Source organism: Cotesia glomerata, linkage group LG10 (genome assembly GCF_020080835.1).
Source record: "Cotesia glomerata isolate CgM1 linkage group LG10, MPM_Cglom_v2.3, whole genome shotgun sequence".
NCBI classification, from domain to species: Eukaryota; Metazoa; Arthropoda; class Insecta; order Hymenoptera; family Braconidae; genus Cotesia; species Cotesia glomerata.
The window spans coordinates 4,930,120-4,953,064 of NC_058167.1; the positions used below are offsets into that span (position 1 = coordinate 4,930,120).

At 31.1% G+C, this 22,945-nt stretch overlaps 1 protein-coding gene across 1 annotated transcript; it reads left to right on the plus strand.

The window, feature by feature from the left end:
• Positions 1-13,952: 13,952 nt before the first annotated feature.
• LOC123273360 lies at positions 13,953-21,218 on the plus strand. Its single transcript, XM_044740763.1, has 4 exons — positions 13,953-14,548; positions 14,649-15,215; positions 15,411-15,556; positions 21,183-21,218. The coding sequence occupies exons 1-4, from the start codon at positions 14,533-14,535 to the stop codon at positions 21,216-21,218; spliced, it is 765 nt and encodes a 254-aa protein (XP_044596698.1). The 5' UTR covers positions 13,953-14,532.
• The last annotated feature ends 1,727 nt before the right edge of the window (positions 21,219-22,945 follow it).

The following is a 22,945-nucleotide window of genomic DNA, read 5'->3' on the forward strand; positions in this document are numbered from 1 at the left end:
CAGTATATAAAGTTTACCAAGCATAAATTTGTAAAAATTGAATGTACTTTTATATTTCTTATTAATTTTTATATATATTATTGATATACTACATGATATAGATGAAAAATCATAAAAATAGAATTTGTTGAGCCTGTAACTTTTAACCATCAATAATACGAAAAATCTCACCTATACAATTTTGTTGCAAATTTGATATACTAAAAAATTTATACTAAATTTTTGTTCTATATCATCGATAGTTCAATTGAAAAAGTGAAAAATAATAAAAACAAAACTTTGTAGGTCTGTAGCTTTTTGTTATTGATTATACAAAAAATTGTTAAGAACTTTGTTATAGAGCATCAAACGAACTACAAAATTGCCATTTAATTTTTTTTTTTTTCTATCTCCAATAGTTTGGCTGTTAAATGCAAAAACGTAAAATTTTCAAAAATTCAAATTTCAAAGATCCGTAAAAACTTAAATAATGACGATTGATTTATGACTCAATGAAATTTTTTCTCAGAAATTTAATGCTTAAAAAGGTCCAATCATTCATTTTATCAAAAAAAATTTTCTTCACAGCTTGCAGGGTAAAATACTGTTTAAGACCGTACTTTCCATGTTATTTATGTGGGAAAACTTAAAGTTCGATGAAGGAGCTCTTAAAATTGAAATTAAGAGATGGCCTTTTGACAGAATTTTTGTTTAGACATATCCTATCATATTTTGGGCTAAGAGTGAAAAAAAAAAAATATCGTCTTTTTTTGGCACACCCTAATATATATATATATATATATATATATATATATATATATATATATATATATATATATAGCATATATATATAGCTATATATATTAGTTGTGCCAAAATGTAACTTCCGTGGAGAACCTTTTAAAATTGGAATTTTGAGTTTCGCTTTTAACAGGGGCTGCGTTTGGGCATTTCCTGAGATATTTTGGTGTGAGATGATGTATTTGATTTTCATAGAACTTTTTAACAGGATATTTAATTGGGTACTTCCGGCAAAATTTCGAATTTTCACCGGAAATGCCCAAACTAAGCTTCTGTTAATAAATTCTATGAAAATCAAATACATCGTCTCACACCAAAATATCTCAGGAAATGCCCAAACGCAGCCCCTGTTAAAAGCGCAACTCAAAATTCCATTTTTAAAAGGTTTTCCACGGAAGTTACATTTTGGCACACCTTAATATATATATATATAATTAATTATATGTATCATCGATATTTGGGTAATTGATACATATTTATCATCAGGATATGCGTAAACGACACCTACCCTTAATTACTGCCATTGTTTAATGTGAAAACAGACATAGCTAATTATTAATTGAAAAAAAAATGTTTATCATCATTTTTTAGATTTTTAATTTTTTAATAGTTATAAAAAATCATAATTAACAAATTAATAAACATTTATGAAAATTTATCGCAAGATCTCATAAAGTATATATATCAAAAGGGCTCCACGAAGTTTAAAATTTATAGGCCAATTATTTATACCTTTCATCCCACTGTTTATGCCAATGGAGATTGGGAAAAAATTTGTTAGTTAACAATTGAATAACTTTTTAAAAAATGGTGATTAAACTTTTTTTTCTTCAGGGCTCGATTCTTTCAAGTGTTTAGAAGATACTAGAATTTTTTCAAATTTTTAAAATCACATTTTATGCTATAAAGAAATTATTTTTATTGCTGAACTTTCTTTAGCAGGGGCGTGCGCATGCCGTAACAGCCGCGCGGAGCCCTATTTTCAACGTCAAATTAAAATTATAAATAATGGAGATAGAGTTCCGGAAGCTTAGACTTTTTATTGGAAATTTCCTCTTCATTAACGAGCTTTTTTCGAAATTGCTTAAATATGAATATTTTTCGAGTTATTAACAAAAAATGAAATATCATTTTTTTTCATCTTATTTTGTTAATAACAATTGCAATTATTTACCTGCACCAAAATCCTTCAAAAACATTTTTCTAGAGGTGATTCCGAATCGAATGAGCCATCGCTCATATTTTTAGGACCTTTATCTCTATTTTTCACGTTTTTGAACTTGTTGACTAAACTGTTAATAGACGCGAGCCAGCGCTACCGCGACCGCGTCGACTACCCATGCCACGGTATTTATGTAGTTAGGTTTAATTTTTGTTCATGAGTTTAATTATTTTTGCTTATTGTTAATTATTATTATTAATTAATAATTATTATTATTAATTAATAATTATTATTATTACTATTATACTTATTATTATGATTATTAGTTGTTAATTTAAAAAATATTAAATTAATTATCGTTTACAACGTCGTTTAGAATAATTAATTGAAACAATTCGTTCAGAGAGTAATTAGTATGGAACTGTAGATTGTTTGAAATTGATGAAATCAACGAATTGTTCGAATGAAAGTTTTATTTAATTTATTGAAAAATTACATAAAACTTAGAATTTTTCAGGAATTTCCCGAAGTTCGACAGCGTGTGATAGGTGGCGATAATTCGCGAATAACTATCGCTTTTAGTAAGAACTTTCGGGTTGATAAAGCCCAAAAATTATCCGCTGTCAGGCAACCTTTTTCTGGGTTTAATTTCTTGTCTAAAGACTTCTGGCCGAGGAATTAGAAGAGGGTCCACTTTACCTGGTGCGGACTACAACGCAGGTAAGTGAACTTGTTTTTCCACGAGCCAAAGGCGACTCTCCACCTGGATGCCTTAAGCCAAAAGGTGGTAGGCAACCACAGCCGATTAGGTGAGGGCAAGGTGGATTTTATTCACTCTCCCTTCGGAAGTCGCGAAGTAGGGCCTGCGGGGCTGCACTAGCCACCCGTCACGAGCTGGGTACTAGAGGGCCGACGGAGGGTAATTAGCCACGCGATTTATAAGCGACAGGAGAATGATATTACCGACAGTGGTAATGAAAATTATATATGACGCGGATGTGTAGGTTTGATTGATTAGTCGTCGATTTATGATGTGTATAAATTAAATGTTTCTTGTTTTGTTTATTGTAATAAAGAGGTTCTGTTTTGTTAATATTATTTAAATTTTCAAGTTGAGTTAATTAAAAATCCGAACAAAAACAGTTTCACTGTAAAAAAATCGCGCCAAGTCCACGTTCATAAGACTATTAAGAAAAAAAAAATTTTTTTTTTCTTTACAAAAAGATATAAAATAGAAAAATTAAAAAATCCAAGTAACCGATATGATTGTATATGATTTCCGGAAATTAAAAAAAATTTTGTTGTAAATTTAAAAATTAAAAAAAAAATTTTGGAACGTATTTAGTGTGCGTGGTTGCAAAATATTTTACTTTTAATGAAATTCGTAAAATCTATTTACTAGGACTTTAAAAAAATTGAAATACACAATGACGCACACCAAGTACATTCCAAAATTTTTTTTCTTAATTTTTAAATTTACAACAAAATTTTTTTCAATTTCCGAAAATCATATACAATCATATCGGTTACTTGGATTTTTTAATTTTTCTATTTTATATCTTTTTGTAAAGAAAAAAAAATTTTTTTTTTCTTAATAGTCTTATGAACGTGGACTTGGCGCGATTTTTTTACAGTGAAACTGTTTTTGTTCGGATTTCAGTATTTTTTGTAATTATAATAAAAATTTGCAATTGGTACTAACTTAAATCTCAAGTTGGCTGCATTTTTTATAGCAAACTATCTCCTTGAAGCTACAGTTTATGTAAAAATAATTGCAGCGCACCCTGGCGAGTGTAGATGCAAGCTGTGAAATTTATTTTTTTAACTGTAGTTTCCCATCTATTGGAGGGTTACCATGCATTCTCGAATTACTTAGTCTGTGGCATGTCACTTTTTACATAGAAAAAAAGTCAGGATCGAAATTTTTGAGCTTGCTATAGTTTGTGCTGATAAAATTTAATAATTTCAAGTAGGTTAATAATTATAATTGAATATAATTAATTAATATCAGTAAAATAAAGCATAAATTACTGTTATAATATGAAATTTAGGAACAAGAAGTACCGTAGAATTAAATAAAATTTTGCAACCTCGAAATACCGTTCTGCTTACAGTAAATACAGTCGGTAGTCTGGCGCTCCGTTTACAACGGATTTGAACAGAACTTGGCGCCAGATTCTACCGAATCTGTGGATTACCCTCGTTAGAACCCTGGACTCTGGCGAGCTTAAATCAAGCCGGGGGTAAAAATTAGTCGAAAAGTACCCGTTACAAGTTCAATGAATACTTGAAACGCGAAGGGATCCAGAAAAGATTGTTAGCGCCGTATACGTTCCAGCAAAAAACATAGAACGCTACTGGAATCAGCGAGGTGCATATTGATTAAGGCAGGACTACCTCAATCATATTGGGCAGAAGCGGTGGTCACACGAACGGCACAACTTTCAGTGACAGTCAGAGCGCTATAGCAATAGCAGAGAATCCAACTGATCACTTAAGGACAAAACATATAGACATTTGTCATCACTTCATCAGGGAAAAGATATAAGACGGTACTCTGTGATTGGAGCATGTACCCAGCGACGAGATGTTAGCCGACATCTCTACGAAGTCACGAAGATCATCAAACATTTTCGAAATTGCGATAAGCTGGGACTGATATAACTCAGCTCACGTAGACATTGGGAGAGGGATAGATATTTGGCAATAACATTGAGGGATAGAAGTAGTGTACGAGTAAGTATGAACTATGCTTGTCAATTCACTTTCACAGTACAACCTTATATGCAAATGTGCAAATTTTAATGTACTCATACAATTGCTGTGAGAAGCGCGACAAGATATATTTAGAAGATAGTACAATTTTTTCCAATTCCGCACTAAAATCGAAGTGTTTTACTCCAAAGATAATACTGTTGGCGAAACAATTTTTCTATTTCATTCTATTTCAAACCTGATGAAAGAGAAACTTTCGATAAGAGAGATCATTCGCACATATTTACCTGAAAGTTTTGCGCTTTTCATTGAAAGCTGTTCGCTTGTTACTGTAAACTTCAGTACGATCCGATAATATTCCGATATTCTGCTTAAATGATTTAAACCAAAGGACCAAACATGGTGACGCGAAGTCTGATTTCGGACGATCAAGAATCATTATATCTTAATGCTGTACTCAAGCTCGATAATTGAAGATAAACTTTGTAATATATTTCGAATTCAATTAGGACGTGTTGATCTTGTTTGAATAATAACAACAGTAATGATTTCAATAATCTGAAAAACAAACATAAAAAATTACTTAAAATCATTGATATTCAGTCAAGTCTGAAAATTCGGTTTGTCATAGAAAAATGTCAAATAAAAATGCAGACGCCATGGTAGACGTAATTCAACCGAACAAAAACAGTTTGACTGTGAAAAAATCGCGCCAAGTCCACGTTCATAAGACTATTAAGAAAAAAAAATTTCTTTTTTCTTTACAAAAAGATTTAAAATAAAAAAATTAAAAAAATCCAAGTAACCGATATGAATATATTTGATTTTCGGAAATTAAAAAAAATTTTATTGTAAATTTGAACATTAAAAAAAAAATTTCGGAACGTACTTGGTGTGCGTCATTGTGTGTGATTTTTTTACAGTGAAACTGTTTTTATTCGGATTTTAGTATTTTTTGCAATTATAATAAAAATTTACAATTGGTACCAACTTAAATCTCGCGTTGGCTGCATTTTTTATAGCAAACTATCCCCTTGAAGCTACAGTTTATGTAAAAACAATTCCAGCGCACCCTGGCAAATGTAGATGCAAGCTGTGAAATGTTTTTTTTTAACTGTAGTTTCCCATCTATTGGAAGATTACCATGCATTCTCGAATTATTTAGTCTGTGGCATGTCACTTTTTACATACCCTGGCGGTTTCATGCTTACGGTAAATCCGCGGTGACTTCATAGTGAAAAGATGGTCGATTCACGGTCGTTTTACGTGACGGCTATTTCACTATCTAGTTAGGGTTGTAGTACGGTGAAGTCACTTTCGAAAAACAGTATATTCGTTCTGTTGCGTCACTAACTACGGATGGTAAATAAATGTTGACTTATCAGCAGTTCTATGGTGAAAAGACCGTTCCTAATTCGTGGAACTAGCATTTCTGTTGTCGGAATGGCATGCTTCTACTGCAGAAAAATGATTTTTTCAAAGTAAATACCTCATAAACTCATAGTGATATCACTGTGGACCTACTACGGTTCGACGATCGTTCAACCGTCAACTCACGGTAAAATCACCTTCTTTTCACCGTATATACTCGTTCGTTTTCTTCCGGACAAATGATGTAAATGCTGTTCAATTATTATTTTATAAACAGTGTAGAATGCTGAACTCTATTGATATTTCACATTAAATTTAGTTATTTGTAGTTAATTTTCAGAATAAAAAAATTTTTTAAATAAACGCTTTAAAAAATTTCATTTAAAAATTAATATTTTTTCGCTCGATTAAAAAAAATAACACGTCACTTTTCACGGTGATAATAAATTCAAAATAATCCATGTATATCATCAATGCAAGGCCAAGGAAAAAAATATTTAATTTTTAACACTATTCGACAGTTAATAAATTTAATAATTATATCAATATTTATATGACAAACACAAATGAACGAAAGATTATGAAATTAAAATTTTAATTATGTTTTTTTACAGAATCAGGATATTTCAAAATACCATGAAAAACATCCTTAATGATAATGGTATAAATATAAAAGAAAATTTCATCAACTTTTAATTAAAAACTACCTGCCCCTGTCTAAAAATATTCATTCAAACTCACTACCATTTAGTAGACAGTCCCATGGCTAAGCGGTACAACGCTTGTCATGCTTGCTTGAGACTGGTGAGGCGTGGGTTCAAGTCCCGGTGTGAGCTGAAATTTAATTTTCAGTGAACATCAGTGCTCATAACTCACGCCGGGCTGTACAGGCTTAGTAGCGTATCAATGAGTTAGTAATCAATAAGTTAAAAAAAAAATCCGTAAATACTACTTAAAATTATTATTGCCCTACACGCAAAAAAAAAAATTGGGGCTGCCACATGATACATTCCTGTGGCAGCCACATGATTTTTTCATGTGGCTACCACATGATTTTCATGTGACTGCCACATGATTTTCCTGTGGCAGCCACATGAATTTTTCATGTGGCTGCCACATGATTTTCATGTGACTGCCACATGATTTTCCTGCAGCAGCCACATGATTTTTTCATGTGGCTGCCACATGATTTTCATGTGACAGCAACATGATTTTCATGTGGCAGGCAATAATATTTAAAACAGCAATAATAATGATCATAATAATAATAATAATAATAATAATAATAATAATAATCCAGCTCTGCACGACTTTAAAGCATTCTGTCGGGAACACCGTAGACAGAATGCTGATGAAGAGAGCCCTGCAGTCAGTGTGAATGAAGTTCATTCAGCTCTAAATGGCAGCAAAAATTGGGCTGCCCCGGGACCAGATGGCATAAATGTCTTTTGGTGGAAGAAGTTTACTTCTACCCACCTCCATCTGGCCCGTATATTTACATCGTACATTAGAGCTGACGAACCGATTCCAGACTGGCTCGTGGAAGGGCAAACCGTACTGATACCAAAAAAAGGTGACTTGTCTGACCCAAAGAATTACAGGCCTATCACCTGCTTGAATGCGGTTTATAAAATTTTTACAAAAATTTTAAACAACCGTATTTTTCATGAGATAGAACCTGTATGGCAACAGATATATGAACAGCGTGGCAGCAAAAGAGGCCTGTCAGGTTGCAAAGAGAACTTGATAGTTGATCGATGTGTCACACAAGATGCGATCTACTATCAACGCAACCTGTCAATGGCCTGGATCGACTATCGCAAGGCATTTGACTCAACTTCTCATGAGTTGATTTTATATCTCCTCAAATGCCTGGGGGTCAATCCTGAAATAGTGGAATGCATTCGGCGTACAATGCAGCTCTGGCGAACGCGTTTTCACATTGGAAGTGGAAACGCATTGCACATAACCGGAGTTGTAGAGTACAAACGAGGGGTCTTCCAAGGTGATTCCTTGAGCCCTCTGCTGTTTTGCATCTCACTGCTGCCTATATCTGTTGCTCTCCGTAAAACTCGTGGGTACTCTGTGGGGCCTCCGGGTGATCGAAAATACTCGATTACCCATCTGCTTTATATGGATGACCTGAAGCTGTATAGTGCTGATGAAGATCATCTACAGGCGGCCATTAACATCGTAGCAGAGTACACGCGGGATGCCGGAATGTCTTTTGGGTTGGACAAGTGTCCGGTCGTACATCTGGCGAGGGGTAAGTGCTCTGTTACAGGTGATGATGTCGAGTTGGTAGATGGGAGCGTTTTAAGACAATTAGACGCCGGAGAGTTGTATAGATATCTAGGAATTGAAGAGCACCGCATGCATGCGGTCTCCGAAGTCCAAGCAACTCTCCGTAGCGAGTATGTTAGGAGACTCCGGAAAATTTGGTCCTCCGAACTTTCCGGCAAAAATAAAGTCTCCGCTACTAACACGCTCGCTGTCCCAGTCTTACTATACTCTTTCGGTGTCTTAAAATGGGCCCGAAAGGATCTGCGAGATCTCGACATCAGAACCCGTAAGACTATCAACATGAACCGGAGCATGCACCCCAATTCATCAGTCGCCAGATTATACCTCTCCCGGTCGATCGGAGGGAGAGGTTTGCAGAGCTTGGAGCGGCTTCACGATCGTTTAGTCCTGGGTTTAACACACGAAGTTGTCAATTTCACTGCAGATGAGGATGACTTTCTTATGCAAATTGTTCATAAACATGAGAATGCGCATAAGGGGTCGTTCTTATATAAGGCAGCAATATATGCGGCAAGAACCCTTGGTCTTGGAGAAATAAACGCTCTTATGGAACTCCGAAAGGAGGAATTCAAGAGCGCCATCAGGAACGCCGAGGAAAAACTACTCCTAGGCAAACTGATGGACAAGTCTATGCACAGCGTGTTCTTCAAACACGTGCGTGATCATGGCTTGTCCACCCAGCTGACGTTTTCCTTCTTAAAGTCAGCTGGCCTGATGTCCGAGACTGAAGGGTTCATATTTGCTTGCCAAGATGGTGTCATTAACACTCTAGAGTACCGTAGCAAGGTGCTCCAGGTGCAGCTCCCGGACACGACCTGCAGGGCGTGTAAACAACATCCGGAGACGCTTATGCACATTTTGTCAGCATGTCCTGTGCTGGCGAGAGGTGCATACATCCAGCGTCACAATGCTGCCCTGAGAGTACTGTACTACTATCTTCGTCACCGCTACGGTATTGACGTGACACCGGTGCTGCCTTATCTGCCAGGAGATATTCCCCAGGTTGTTGAGAATGACAGTTGCAAAATTTATTGGAACATGCCGTTTGCAACAACTCGGCGGATAGATCACAACAAACCTGATATTGTGCTCTTCGACAAGGCTACTCGTGACATTTATGTCATTGAGTTCTCGGCCCCGGCTGAATACAACATCTCAGCCAAAGAAGAGCACAAAAGACAGATATATCAGGATCTCCTGTTTGAAATTGGCAAACTTTACCCAGGTTACCGTGTCAAGCTCGTCGTCCTGATTGTTGGCGTCCTCGGAGGGATGAAACAGTCTTTTGTATCCTCACTTGCCAGAGTTCCAGCTTGCTCATCAAAAGCTGAATTCATGGCGGTCAGGATGCAGAAGGCTGTCATACTAGGTTCCCTCCGTCTACTTAGGAAAATGACTTTGGCCTGCTGTGATCACTAACCGCCTTGTTGTGCGGAGTGGTCCAGCAGTAATGGATGGAGCTCAGGCTGGGCCCTCGGAGAATCGGACTCCGGGGACAACCCCCCTGAGCATTTAATAACATAATAATAATAATAATAATAATAATGATAATAATAATAATCTATATTATTAAGAGAATAAAAAAAAATTTTGTGGCCAGTGTATTTATATGATAAAATGGGTTTTTGACCTGGAGTTGTGCCTTTTCAAGGTTTCATATCATTCTCACCAATAGTCAATTTATTATGATTAGAATTAAGGCTGCATTCGAAAATGCTCTATCTCTAGATACATAATCAAGAAATGATCTTGCATCTGGTGAACTACTGCCATTTCTAAAGATATAAGCTCATCCCTTTATTACACTCATCAAGACCTTTCATTTGAGTACCCACATTAACTTTTCATATATTTATATATATTATATATTATATATATGAAAAATATATCAAAAAAGCGTGTGGGTACTCAAATGAAAGCTCTTGATGAATGTAACATCGGGATGAGCTTATATCTTCCAAAACGTGATTATTTAAGCAAGTACAATGCAATTTAAACAAAAATAATTATTTATTAAGCAAAATTTTATTTATTTATGTTTCACAAGTCACGTCAGTCACATAGTGACTGCAAAATTACTAGTAATACTAATAATAATAATAATAATAATAATAATAATAATAATGATAATGATAACAATAATTTGCTAAAAAGCAGCGATGATAATCAATTTATATTTAGTGGAGTTGCAGAAATTTTCAATTTTTTCTTATCAATTAAATGAGAACAAAAAAAATATTTTTACGAAATTGCACATATAATTTTTAAAACTTTCTACATGTAAAATTTTTTCAATTAATTTTTAATAAAAAAAATTCTAAAAATTTTCAAATGTTGGCTTACTTTATTGCCATAATATATAAACGTTTTCTATTCCTATTTTCGTAATTAATATAAAAAAATATGTAAAATAAACTGACGAAATTCTTATTATATGAATTGCGTTTTGGAATGATTTAACAAAAAAAAATTATTTAAATTTGAACCAATCACGTGGCACATTCATAGCACATGCGCAAAGCGCGCCACAGTGTTTATTTCACTGAAGTCAAGTACCGAACTTCACACTGTACACGTGCGTCAGCTGATCATTGGGAACAGCTTACGAGTTGCTTTGTTTGTTTTGTTAGTTGCGATTTCAAGAACATAATCATCTTGATGGATTATTTTGTGCAAAATATTTTGAAATAATGGAATTTGCAAGTGTTGATAGATAATTTTGACAGTGAGAATATATATTAACAGCATAGTAAGTAATTTATTCTAACCTAAGTTTATACTAAACGCTAATGCAATTTTTATAGAACACGCTGTGGATGAAGAAATTATTTTCTCTCTTACTCCAGAAGCTCTTAAAGAAATAATTCCCGAATGGGGGCGGCGAGATAAATTTTATAATAAGTATGTTAAATACAAGGAAGACAGTGAATTAAAAGAATCAAGTAATTTAGAGATTGACAAACTTTCTCACAGCTTACGCAAATCATTTACTGATTTGATTGGAAATAACCAATTGAATAATCCTGAGATACCTCGTCCTTCAACGTCTGCTGATAATAATGTTTTCCAAATCCATTCCGTTCCACGTAGGAAATGCTTCCAATTTTCTATTTTTTAACTCATTTTTATTGTGAAAACCAATTAGTTATTTTTGTCTGCATATTATATGTCCAAAGCAAAATTAATACTAGACATTTTTTTTTTGTTTAGGGTTTTAGTTTTATTTTTTGACTAGCGAAAAAAGAAATTTTAATTTTGTTTGATACTCTGCTCCAAATTTTTATTCATATAAACAATTTTGTTTTGTGTTGATTTCTTATAGCGTCAAGAGCGATTTCTCTTCAGAGTTTCCTGAAATCTTCTGTAAAAGGACAAATTATTTTAGAAATATATAAGAAGTATTCGACAGTTGACAAATCCATGTTATGTGGTCTTATAATCGAAAGAGAATTGAGTTCAAGTGTTAATTTCAAGTAAGTATTGCACCTGATTATTACTTTACTCTGAGTATATTGAAATATAATTTAAATTTTGACCGATTTATTTCATTTTTAAAGAATCATGAAAAATAGATTTGTGGAAATAACTGATTCTATTTGTCAGCTTTTTCCTACTCAAGAAAGAGACTTGTATTATATTCCATCTACTAAAAGTAAATCTACAGTCTTAAATGCTCGAGGTTGTCTATATAATACTTATCATGAATTTCGAAGATTAATATCCCATGCTGGATTGTTGAACGATTATGAGATTCAAAAAAATACTGAGCAGTGTATGTTGCAATTTATTAATTCATCATCTTAATTATTTAATCTGCTAGCCTAAAATACTTAATATTATCTATTTCTTTTTTTTTTTTTATGAATACATCTAACTTGTATTTTTAATATTTTATTTGATAATTAATCTATTTATTTTTTTATTAAAAATTTTTTGTTTAAATTTTGATTGTAGCTTCCGTAAGTGAAAGTGACGACGTGACTTGGTTAAAAAATAATCTAGAGTTATTTAAGGACGTAACATCTAAATGGAAAAAAACGTTTACAAACCGTTTGGAATGAAAAAATAAAACAATTGAGGAGTATTTTAATACTTTTCCATGCTTACAAGGTCCAGAAGGATATGAATTGGTAATTATCTTAAATTTGCTTTAATTTTTCGTATCAATATTGATAATCGACATTAAGTGTGCTTTATTTTTTTCAGTTAATGTTAGATTTCGATCATGTTTACAAAACAAAGAGTGATTTATTGATAAATTCGTGGTCTGAAGTCAATAAAAAAATCTTAATTCTTGCCAATAAAAAAAAAAGAATCTTCATGTTAAAACTTGCTTAAAAAAATTTAATAAATTTATCAACACAGGTGGGGTTTATGATAAAAATAAACTTTTTTTTTTTTTTTTCAACTTGTTCTCTGTAAAGTTTCTATTTGAATTAATTACTTAATAATTTTAATATTTATTTTATTCTTGACAGATAAGGAGACGTTGCTAGGATTTTTGCTCTTGCCGTTGTTGCTACCTACCCCGTCATTCAAATCCAAAAAACCAGGTGACCGCTGCGATCCTACAAAAGATTTCATACAAAAGTCTTTTATACTCTATGCAGAGACTGATGCTGAAATAACCAACTTTATGGATGAAAAGAGCAAGTTCTATGCTTACTAGGGTGATTTTTTTTTTACTTTATTTTTTTTTTTTCGGTCCCATCGTGAATTCTTGTTGGAAATACCCAAAAAAAAAATTCCCTGAAAGTTTGAGCTCTTAATATTAATGAACGTCCTCGACCAAGGCATGTGAATATTTCCCATTGAAAATACACAAAAACTTTGATTTTTAATTTTTGAATTTCTAAAGCTCAGCGGCATTTCATGGGATCACTTTGATCGAAGATGGTTTTTTCTTAGAATTGAACGCTCTACAAAAGTGCCCATTGCCGCAAAGTCGTAACTCACACTGGCGAGGCAGTACGGGCCACTGAACGTGATTTTTTCATAAAATTGGCGTTTTTTCGCATTTATCTTGTAAATATCAAGAGCTACGGAAAAAATGTAAATGACAAACTTGTAGAGAATTCAATTTTCAACAAAAAAAGTCCTATGGACTAAATCCATCAATATTAAGCGAGATATTAAGCCTTGAATATATTTTTTCGTGAAATTTTGGCCGATCATTGATTTAAACTTATTAATATCTTGTTTACTTTCTCTGTTTTTTATATTTTTTCTTCAATATATTTTTTTAAGGCTAGAAAATTAAAGCGAAATTAATAATCTACAATATTTAACCTTAAATGATAATAAACATTTAATCAAACTCTTTTCTCTTTGTTTCTTCTCCGTCAGTAGGTACTTAATAATCTAATGGCAACGTTGCGATGTAACTATCATCGCGGTGATTCCCCCACCATTTGATCAACAACGTTTGACAAAAAGTACGCGACCAGCGAAAGCTCAGTCATTGTCCGCAAATCGAAAGCCTCTCTCCTCTCCAAAAATCCTCTCTTTCACGTAACCTTGAATTAGTTTAATAAATCGCCCACCTAATTGCAGCGCTTTCTTTGTTCTTTATTGTGTGATACTAATGCCGCAAATATCGAGAACAAAGCTCAGTGAATGTACTCGCGTCGCATTTGTATGCTTTACGTTGCGTTACATTTTTCTATCATTTTTATTCTTGTCAAAGATGTCTGAACAAATCGGAAATAGAGTTTATAATTATTTAATTGGATTTGAAATTCATAATATTAATAATATTAAGTTACCTTCGTGTAGGGATGTATTGAATCTCTTTATGTACAAACATCAATCCTTAAAATTAAGTATACGAGCAAGTGCTAGTAGTGTGATCAGTGATACGAATGCTATTTGGGCTAATCTTTTGATTCCAACTTCTCGACCTCAGCACAGTATTAAAAAATTGGAAAAAATTCACAGTGACTACATGAAAGTGAAGAATCATCGAAGTCGTGCAAAGACATCGAAAAGACAACGAACAAATGTGGAACAGTTTAGCAAACGTCTTGATAAATTATTTGACATTGCAAATTGTGCTGCACTAAAAAATTTACCGAAAAATTTGCAGCAATTTTTGACAGATTGTCGTAAAGGAAATAGAAATATCCATCTACCAGCAATTGACGTTATACCAGAAGAAACTTCTGGAAATCTGTCTGCGATGGAAGTAGAAACTCCCAATAATGAATAAGGAAATTGGTTAGTTCTAATATTATAATAGTTTTGTTTAATTATATTTGATTTGTTTAACATTCAGCTAATATGCTTACTAATTCACTGTTAACATTTTTCATTTCAGGAATGAAATTATCCCAACAGTCGTCCTTAAATAGTTTCTGTAGTTCCATATCAAATTCCAGTGAATTGAAGCGAACTTGTTCAGACTTTGAAGATACAATGCCAGCGCCTAAGAAAAATAAAATTGATATTCTGACTTCGGAATTAGTATTAGCACTAGATAGAACTAAAACTAGTAACAGAAATGCGATGTACATCATTTCTGCTGTTATTCAAAGTTTAGGACTTGAGATTGATAAATATAATTTAAGTTACTCCACTATTCGCAATGCGCGTATTTCAAAAAGAGAAGAAATTGTCGAAACGATCAAAGAAGAAGAAATTTTTGACGACTCTCTCGTAGTGCACTGGGATGGAAAGATGCTTCCTGCGGGAAATGGTCAACCAAAAGCAGAACGATTATCAATACACGTCACCGGAATAAATACTGATAAAAATTTAAAAACTCCGATTCTCTCTGATGGCACAGGTGAAAGCCAAGCTTCAGCCATTTTTGAAACGCTGATAGAGTGGGATCTTTGCGATAATGTTAAAGCAATGTGCTTTGATACAACTAGTTCAAATACCGGTAAGTTAATGTTGTGGTTGAATGAATTTATATCACAGTATTTGTTTTTTGACTTGGGAAGAAATTTTCAAATAAGAATTTGATTAATTTTTTTAATTATTTTTACGAATGTTGAGTTAAAATATAAGCTGAGTCAAAAATTTGAATAACTGATAATTAAATAACAGTTTATCAATAACTAATTCTTTGTTTTAGGTTGTTTTAATGGCGCATGTGCATTATTAGAAGATAAAATTGGCCGTGACTTATTATATCTTGCTTGTCGCCATCATACTTCTGAATCCACAGATTCGGTAGAATCTGGCGCCAAGTCCCGTTCAAACGGAACGCCAGACTACCGAGTGTGTATATACCGTAAGCAGAACGGTTTTTTGAGGTTGCATAATTTTATTAATTTTACAGACCTTTTTTTCCTTCAAGAATACTTTATAATAATACGTTACATCTTATATTATCAATATTAACTAATTATAGTTAGTGATAAATATGAATTCTATTTAAAATTCATAAAATTCACTGGCACAAACTATAGCGACCCAGATTTTTAGATTTTAACTTTTTTCTTATGGGGAACATAACCTCCCGATGATAGAAAAGTATGAAACTATAGTTAAAAAAAAAGGTGGATACGCGACGGAAGCTTATGCGCTGTGAGCACGTGTGTATATTATAAATATATATATGTCGCTGTATAACGTGTTATAAATGTGGTGCTGTAAGCGCTTAATGCATCCAACGCGAACGCACCCAAAGATATTTCACATCCTGCATTTACACATACCGGGGTGCGTTGGAATTATTTTTACGTAAAGTATAGCTTAATGGAAATAGTTTTCCATGAAAAGAAAAATGCAGCCAACGTAATATTAAAGTTGGTACTGTAGAATAAATGAAGTAAACTAAAATCTTAGAGACTCTCACAAATGTTAATGAACTAAAGTATCTTGTCTGCAATTATTTTGTTATTTATTCACTTTTAATTTCCAACAAAACAGTATTGAAATTAAATGATCAATTTTTTGAGTTACAAAAATTATCAAGTTTTTTTCTACGATTATATGAAATATAAAGATTTTGATTGATAATTTAGTTTATTAATCTTAACCAAAGAAAATATGCGGCGTTTTTATATAAAATTTTATTAATGCAACTAGATATTGTACGAAAAATAAAGATTAATTTATTAATATTACAATTTTAGGAACATTTAATTTTCGCGGGATTTAATTTTCGCGGGAAAGGTACAAATTTTGAATTAAACATTTTTTTAATTACAAAAAATGTTAAGATTTTTTTTATTATAAAATCTTTAGAATTAACTATCAAACAACTTTACATGTGAATTTTTTAAAATTATTCATATTTTCTTCTGGCTAAATTTTATTTAGTAACAACAGTCAATACTTAAAAGAGCTAAAATTGTTTGGGTTTGCTTTCATAAAAAAAGTCAGCTAATCAAAGTCTTAAGGTGCAATTTCATGCTGACGCTTGACGCTGGCTTAGAGCGTCAAATGAGCTTAAATTGTATATAGTTTCGACTGGAGCGCCATCTTAAATTAATGCAGCGTCAGTCAAAACTAAACATTGTTTAGTTCGTAAGAATCAGCGTCAAGCGTCAGCATGAAATTGCACCTTAAGGAAGTCCTTTCGCTCCAGTTGAGTCATAACAACTGTAGTAGTAAATTTTCAATAAATTAAAATACAAAACCCATAAAAATTCCTAAAATTAAAAAATAAATAGTATATGAGGCATTAATCGTTGAAATTTTGAAAATTAAAAAAAAAATAGTTAAATACAAAAATTAATTTGACTGTTGTAAATCAGCTGTTAGTAACCTGTTCGTGATTTGGCAATGCTTTATTTCGGTTGTTTACATTTTCATTTGCACAATATAACCTTAACCGTGTTTAATTTTCTGCAGACAGTGTAAATAAATAAATTAATTAAAAATTTTTAGTCACAAAACCATAACATTCTAATGTCTCATGGCAGGAATGCTAGTATTTTTTAATTATTGTTTTATTTTTCAATTATGAATTATGAAAATTTGTTAACAATAAATTAACTAATAAGTATGCATGAAAAACATAAGCGCGTTAAAGTTTAGTTTGAATTTATTGAATGGTCTGAAGCTCGCGCGCTACGCAACGTTGCCAAATCTTTTGACTCCATTTTATTGTAGGTAACTTGAGAATTTTTTGTGATTTTTAAATATTAATTTCTCAATAAATATATCGGTAACTGATATATTTTATTGCAAAAAAAGAAACCTGAATATTTCGAAAATCTGATTTTTAGTTTTTTTTTACTTCATCTAATCCATGACTGATAGTATAATTCGAGAAATACTGCAAACGTCTGATTTTCTCGTAAGACTCTGAACAAATACTAACATTTAAAAATTTTATTTTTTCAAAAATTTGTCCGGTAAAGCATAATTTAAGCTCACTATAAGATAAATAAGGACCTTAACTATTAGAAAAAAATTAAATTTACTCATAATCTAATATTTTTTATTTTACATTGGCGGCGAAAGGACCTCCTTAAGTAATTCTGTTCGAGCGGTGTACAGAACTACGATATCTCAGTAGTAGGTGTCTGTAGATGACATTTCAATCGAATTGAGCGGAAGTTTTAAACGACGATATTCTTTACATAACACTTATATTAATTATGAGTTTGACGAATTGTGTTATTTCTTAACAACAATATGATAATAACAATAAATAATCATTAAAATAATAATAATAACGACAATACCAACAATAACAATAAAGATAACACTGAAAGTTGTCATAATAGTAACAATAAATTAATGATGAAAATAATAGTAATAATAATATTTATCATTATTAATATTATTGTTATTAAATTATTAAGCATTAAAGTATTAAATTTAAATTTACAACTACCACAACTACAAAAAATGTTAAAATTTTTTTTCAAATTTATGTGAAATTAAAAGCTTACAATCGATAATTTAGTTTATTAATCTAAGCCAAAGAGTATTCGCGGGTTATTTATATAAAATTTTATTAATGCTGCTAGATATTGTACGAAAAGTGATACTTAAAATGATTTATATTGAAACTTTATAATCATTCAATTTCTGCGGGAAAAATACAAAATTTGAATTAAAAATTTTTTTAAAAACAAAAAATCTTAAAATATATTTTTTAATATAAAATCCCTAGAATTAAGTATTAAATAACTTTTCATCTGTATTTTTCTAATTATATTTTCTTCTCATTCAGTGGCATTTATTCACTAGAGTCAATATTTAAGGACCAGTTTTTCAATCCAAGATAAAATTTTATCTAATGATGAAAATATATCTATATATTTCATATATATAAATATACTGGCAGTAATACTTTTATCCTAGATAAAATTTTATCTTGATTTGAAAAACTGGCCCTAAAAGAGCTAGAATTGTTTGATTTTGCTTACTTCGGAAGTCAGCTGATCGAGATCTGAGTAATTCTGTTCGAGCAATGTACAGATACTACAAACGTCTTGATGATTGTTGCCTGTAGGTGGCAGTACTTGTTAATTGAGCGAAATTTGAAACAATGATATTCCTTACATAATACGAATATTAATTATAAGTTTACGAATTATGATCTTTAATAACAACAATATGGTAATAACACTAAATAATAATTAAAATAATAATAATTATAATAACGACAATATTAACAATGACAATAAGGATAATATTGAAAATATTTATAATGGTAAAAATAAATTGATAATACTATTTATCATTATTGTCATTGATATTGTTTTTAAATTATTAAGTATTAAAGTATTAAATTTAAATTCACAACTATCACAACTACAAAAATGTAAAAATTTTTTTTAAATTTATCTAAAATTAAAAGCTTACAATTGATAATTTAGTTTATCAATCTAAGCCAAAGAGTATTCGCGGCTTATTTATATAAAATTTTATTAATGCTGCTAAATATTGTACGATAAGTGATACTTTCATTGATTTATATTGAAACTTTATAAACATTCAATTTCTGCGGGAAAAATACAAACTTTGAATTGAAAATTTTTTTAATAACAAATAATGTTAAAAATTTTTTTTAATATAAAATCCCTAGAATTAATTAGTGAATAACTTTCCATATGTATTTTTCTAAATATATTTTCTTCTAATTCAATTGCATTTAGTAACTAGAGTCAATACTTAAAAGAGCTAGAATTGTTTGATTTTTCTTTCTTCGGAAAAGTCAGCTGATCAAGATCTGAGTAATTCTATTCGAGCACTGTACAGATACTACAAACGTCTTGATGATTGTAGCCTGTAGGTGGCACTACTTGTTAATTAAGCGAAGTTTAAAACGATGATATTTCTTACATAATACGAATATTATTTATAAGTTTACGAACTGTGATATTTACTAACAACAATACGATATTGACACTAAATAATAATGAAAATAATAATAATTATAATAACGAAAATATTATCAATGACAATATGGATAATACTAAAAATATTTATAATGGTAAAAATAAATTGATAATACGATTTATTATTATTATTATCATTGATATTGTTTTTAAATTATTAAGTATTAAAGTATTAAATTTAAATTTACAACTATCGCAACTACAAAAAGACCATTCGGCAGTCGAAACGGAAGTAGATTTCATAATAAGTGTGAAAATCCAAAAATTACTGCGATCGGAAACGACCGCGGCTTGTCACCACGATAGCGTCGCCAATTAACAATGGATCTTTATCAAACTCAACATACTTATTCTACAGATAGATACCGAGGTCAAGTTCGAAGATGAGCTTAATCGGTCAAGTAATTTAGAAATGCCATGATTTTTCAAACTTAACATACTTCATTGACAATTATGATATTTCATTGATAACAATTTTTTAATAAAATATTTGTTTCACTGAGATGTAATTAAGAAAGAATGTGACATTTACAGACAAAGTATTCTGTCATAATTTACTGAATAATTACAATATTTTTTTAATGAGGAAACATTACCTTTTTCGATGACTTGTTCCAAAAATTTTCTTTCTTTTAATTAAAAATTACAGAGACATTAATTGTAAAAAATAAAAATTATACAATTCATTATTAAATATTATTAACTTTATTGAAAATAGTTTGTTCATATGAAAATAAAAATAAACTTTGTTCAAGAAAATTATCCTTGAATCAAGAAAATTATTTATAAGAATATCCATGATCTTGTATTATTTTATTTTTAAATTCAAAAATGCTTGCTTGGATGTGCTCTAGCTGTTGTATTTCACACCTAAATTTTTTCCTGTAAACAGTAAGGAATTTAAAAAGCCTAATATATACCCGTGAAAAAATTTTCTGATCAGACTATATCAGGCCTGATATAAATCGTCCATATCAGGCCTGATATGGAAATTGGCCATATCAGACTATATATGCCTTGATATAAGTATATCAGACTATGTACCCGCCCCGGTAAAAAAATTATATATCATTATATTACATAATTATAAATGAAAAATGGCCCTATATAATTATGTATAATTAGGTATAATTATATATAATTATTTCCATAGGAAAAAAAAATCGGCGCGAGTGGGAATCGAACCGGAGACCTACCGCTTGAAAGACTAATTCACTACCCGTTTACCTAAGAGACTTACTTGGAGAACAGAGTTTATTATAACTACATGTAATACGAATCGTATACGTGATCGATTCGTAGTGAACAAAATTTTTTATCTAATTTATTAATTATTAACTGTCAATATTTATATATAATAATGGTATCTATATGTAAATTTATAAAATTATCTATGTATACATGAAATCGCAAAAATGATTCGACGATATATTGTTCAGGTACTTTGTTGCTTTAAAATTTATAATTTCTTTGAAATTAAAAAAATAATCGAGGTAAAATGAGAATTGAAAGCTTGAATTTTAATGGAATTATTTGTTCAGTATATGGAACTTTATATTGCTGGAGGGCCTGGCTAACAATTTTTGAACTTGACAAAACTAATAATTTTTGTGAAATTAAATTTTTTTTTAATTCCTATTATTTCATCCGAAAAATACTATATATTAAAAGATTGTTAATCATTGGAGTAACAGACTCTTAGATAGAAAAAGAGGATGTTTTATGGTAATCACAAAATACTCAATGGAGTAAAAAAAATTCTATAGAATTCTACATGATTCATATATAATTTTATATGAATTATATACACATCTATATAATTATAAATGAATTACATATGCTTCTATATAATTAGATATGAATCATATATAATGATAAATAGTTTTTTTTATTCGGGTATGCCTTTATATGAGTACATAAGACTGCTTATGTGCTGGTAAGGGTATGAGTATATCAGACCATATGAATCCATATCAAGTTATATCAACCCTGATCAGGGATTTTTTTTTCAAGTTTATTAAAGTATATATAACTTTATAAGGTTATATCAGGGCATATCTGGACCTATTAAAAAATAATGTAAAATTAGATATGAGCATATCAAGCTATATCAAGTCTGATATAGACATATCAAATTGATAAGGCTTGATCAGGCCTGATATGGCCAATTTTCATATCAGGCCATATCAGGGCATATCAAAAATTAAATATGGACATATCAGATCATATCAGGCCAGATATGAACATATCAAAAAATTTTATATGGCCTTATCAGCTCATATCAAGCTTGATCAGTATATTTTTTCACGGGTATATATATATATATACATACATATATAAACTTTTGAACCATATGTATTTTCTGACTCAGCTCGTCGAGTTAAGTCGGAATATAGCAAAATTTTTCAAAAGTTTTGTCATAAGGACCATTGCAATAGTTAGATTTCTATGAAATCTACTAAAAATTTCATAATTGGCATAGCGGAATAGGACATAATTTTGAGACTACACATATGATAGAGTACTCAAATTGAAGCTTATTTAAAGAGCTTTCAGATGTATTTTACAGAATTTCAATAAGTTATCCCATTCAAAAGTTATTCGAGTAAGAAAGTGAAGAAATATGAATTTTTATGATTTTGAAAATTTTGAAATCATGGCATTTCTAAATTACTTGACCGATTAAGCTCATCTTCGAACTTGACTTCAGTATCTATCTGTAGGATAAGTATGTTGAGTTTGGTAAAGATCCATTATAAATTGACGACGCTATCGTGGTGACAAGCCGCGTTATATCGTATATATATATATATATTATAACCAAATTTTCAAGGGGGGTATACGGGAACTTAACTAAACTTAATTCTAAAAGTAAAATCTGGATTATACTTCGTTATCTTTCCGATTCTTGGTCTCTAGTCTCGATAAAATAGGGCGCCAGGTAATTTTTAATCACTAGAATTACCAAACTAGTGGACACGGAACGTAAAAAATTTTTATTCGCTAGGAATTCTCAAACTAGCTAAACTTAAACGCAAACTCAAACAATATCAGAACTCAAACTTAAACTCAAACGTAATTAGATAATTTTTATTCGCTAGAAATTATCAAACTAGCTAAAACGTAAACTAAGTCGAAAATACAGAAAACAACAAAATAAAGACCAAAAATCAGAATGGCAACGGAATACCTCGGGGTCGCTCAGTGTGCTGGTTTGTGGAGAGAGGGGGTGGTTCGGGTAGAGAGGATCCATAATTGTAATAATTTTATACGCAACACTAGAAATTTATCATTAAAACAAAAT

What these genes read in the sequence shown, in the direction of transcription:
- LOC123273360 (XM_044740763.1), top strand. An exon ending in TACAACTAGTTCAAATACCG is followed by an intron (nt 15,216 to 15,410) that starts GTAAGTTAATGT and finishes TCTTTGTTTTAG; the next exon opens with GTTGTTTTAATGGCGCATGT. An exon ending in ACGGAACGCCAGACTACCGA is followed by an intron (nt 15,557 to 21,182) that starts GTGTGTATATAC and finishes TTATTTGTTCAG; the next exon opens with TATATGGAACTTTATATTGC.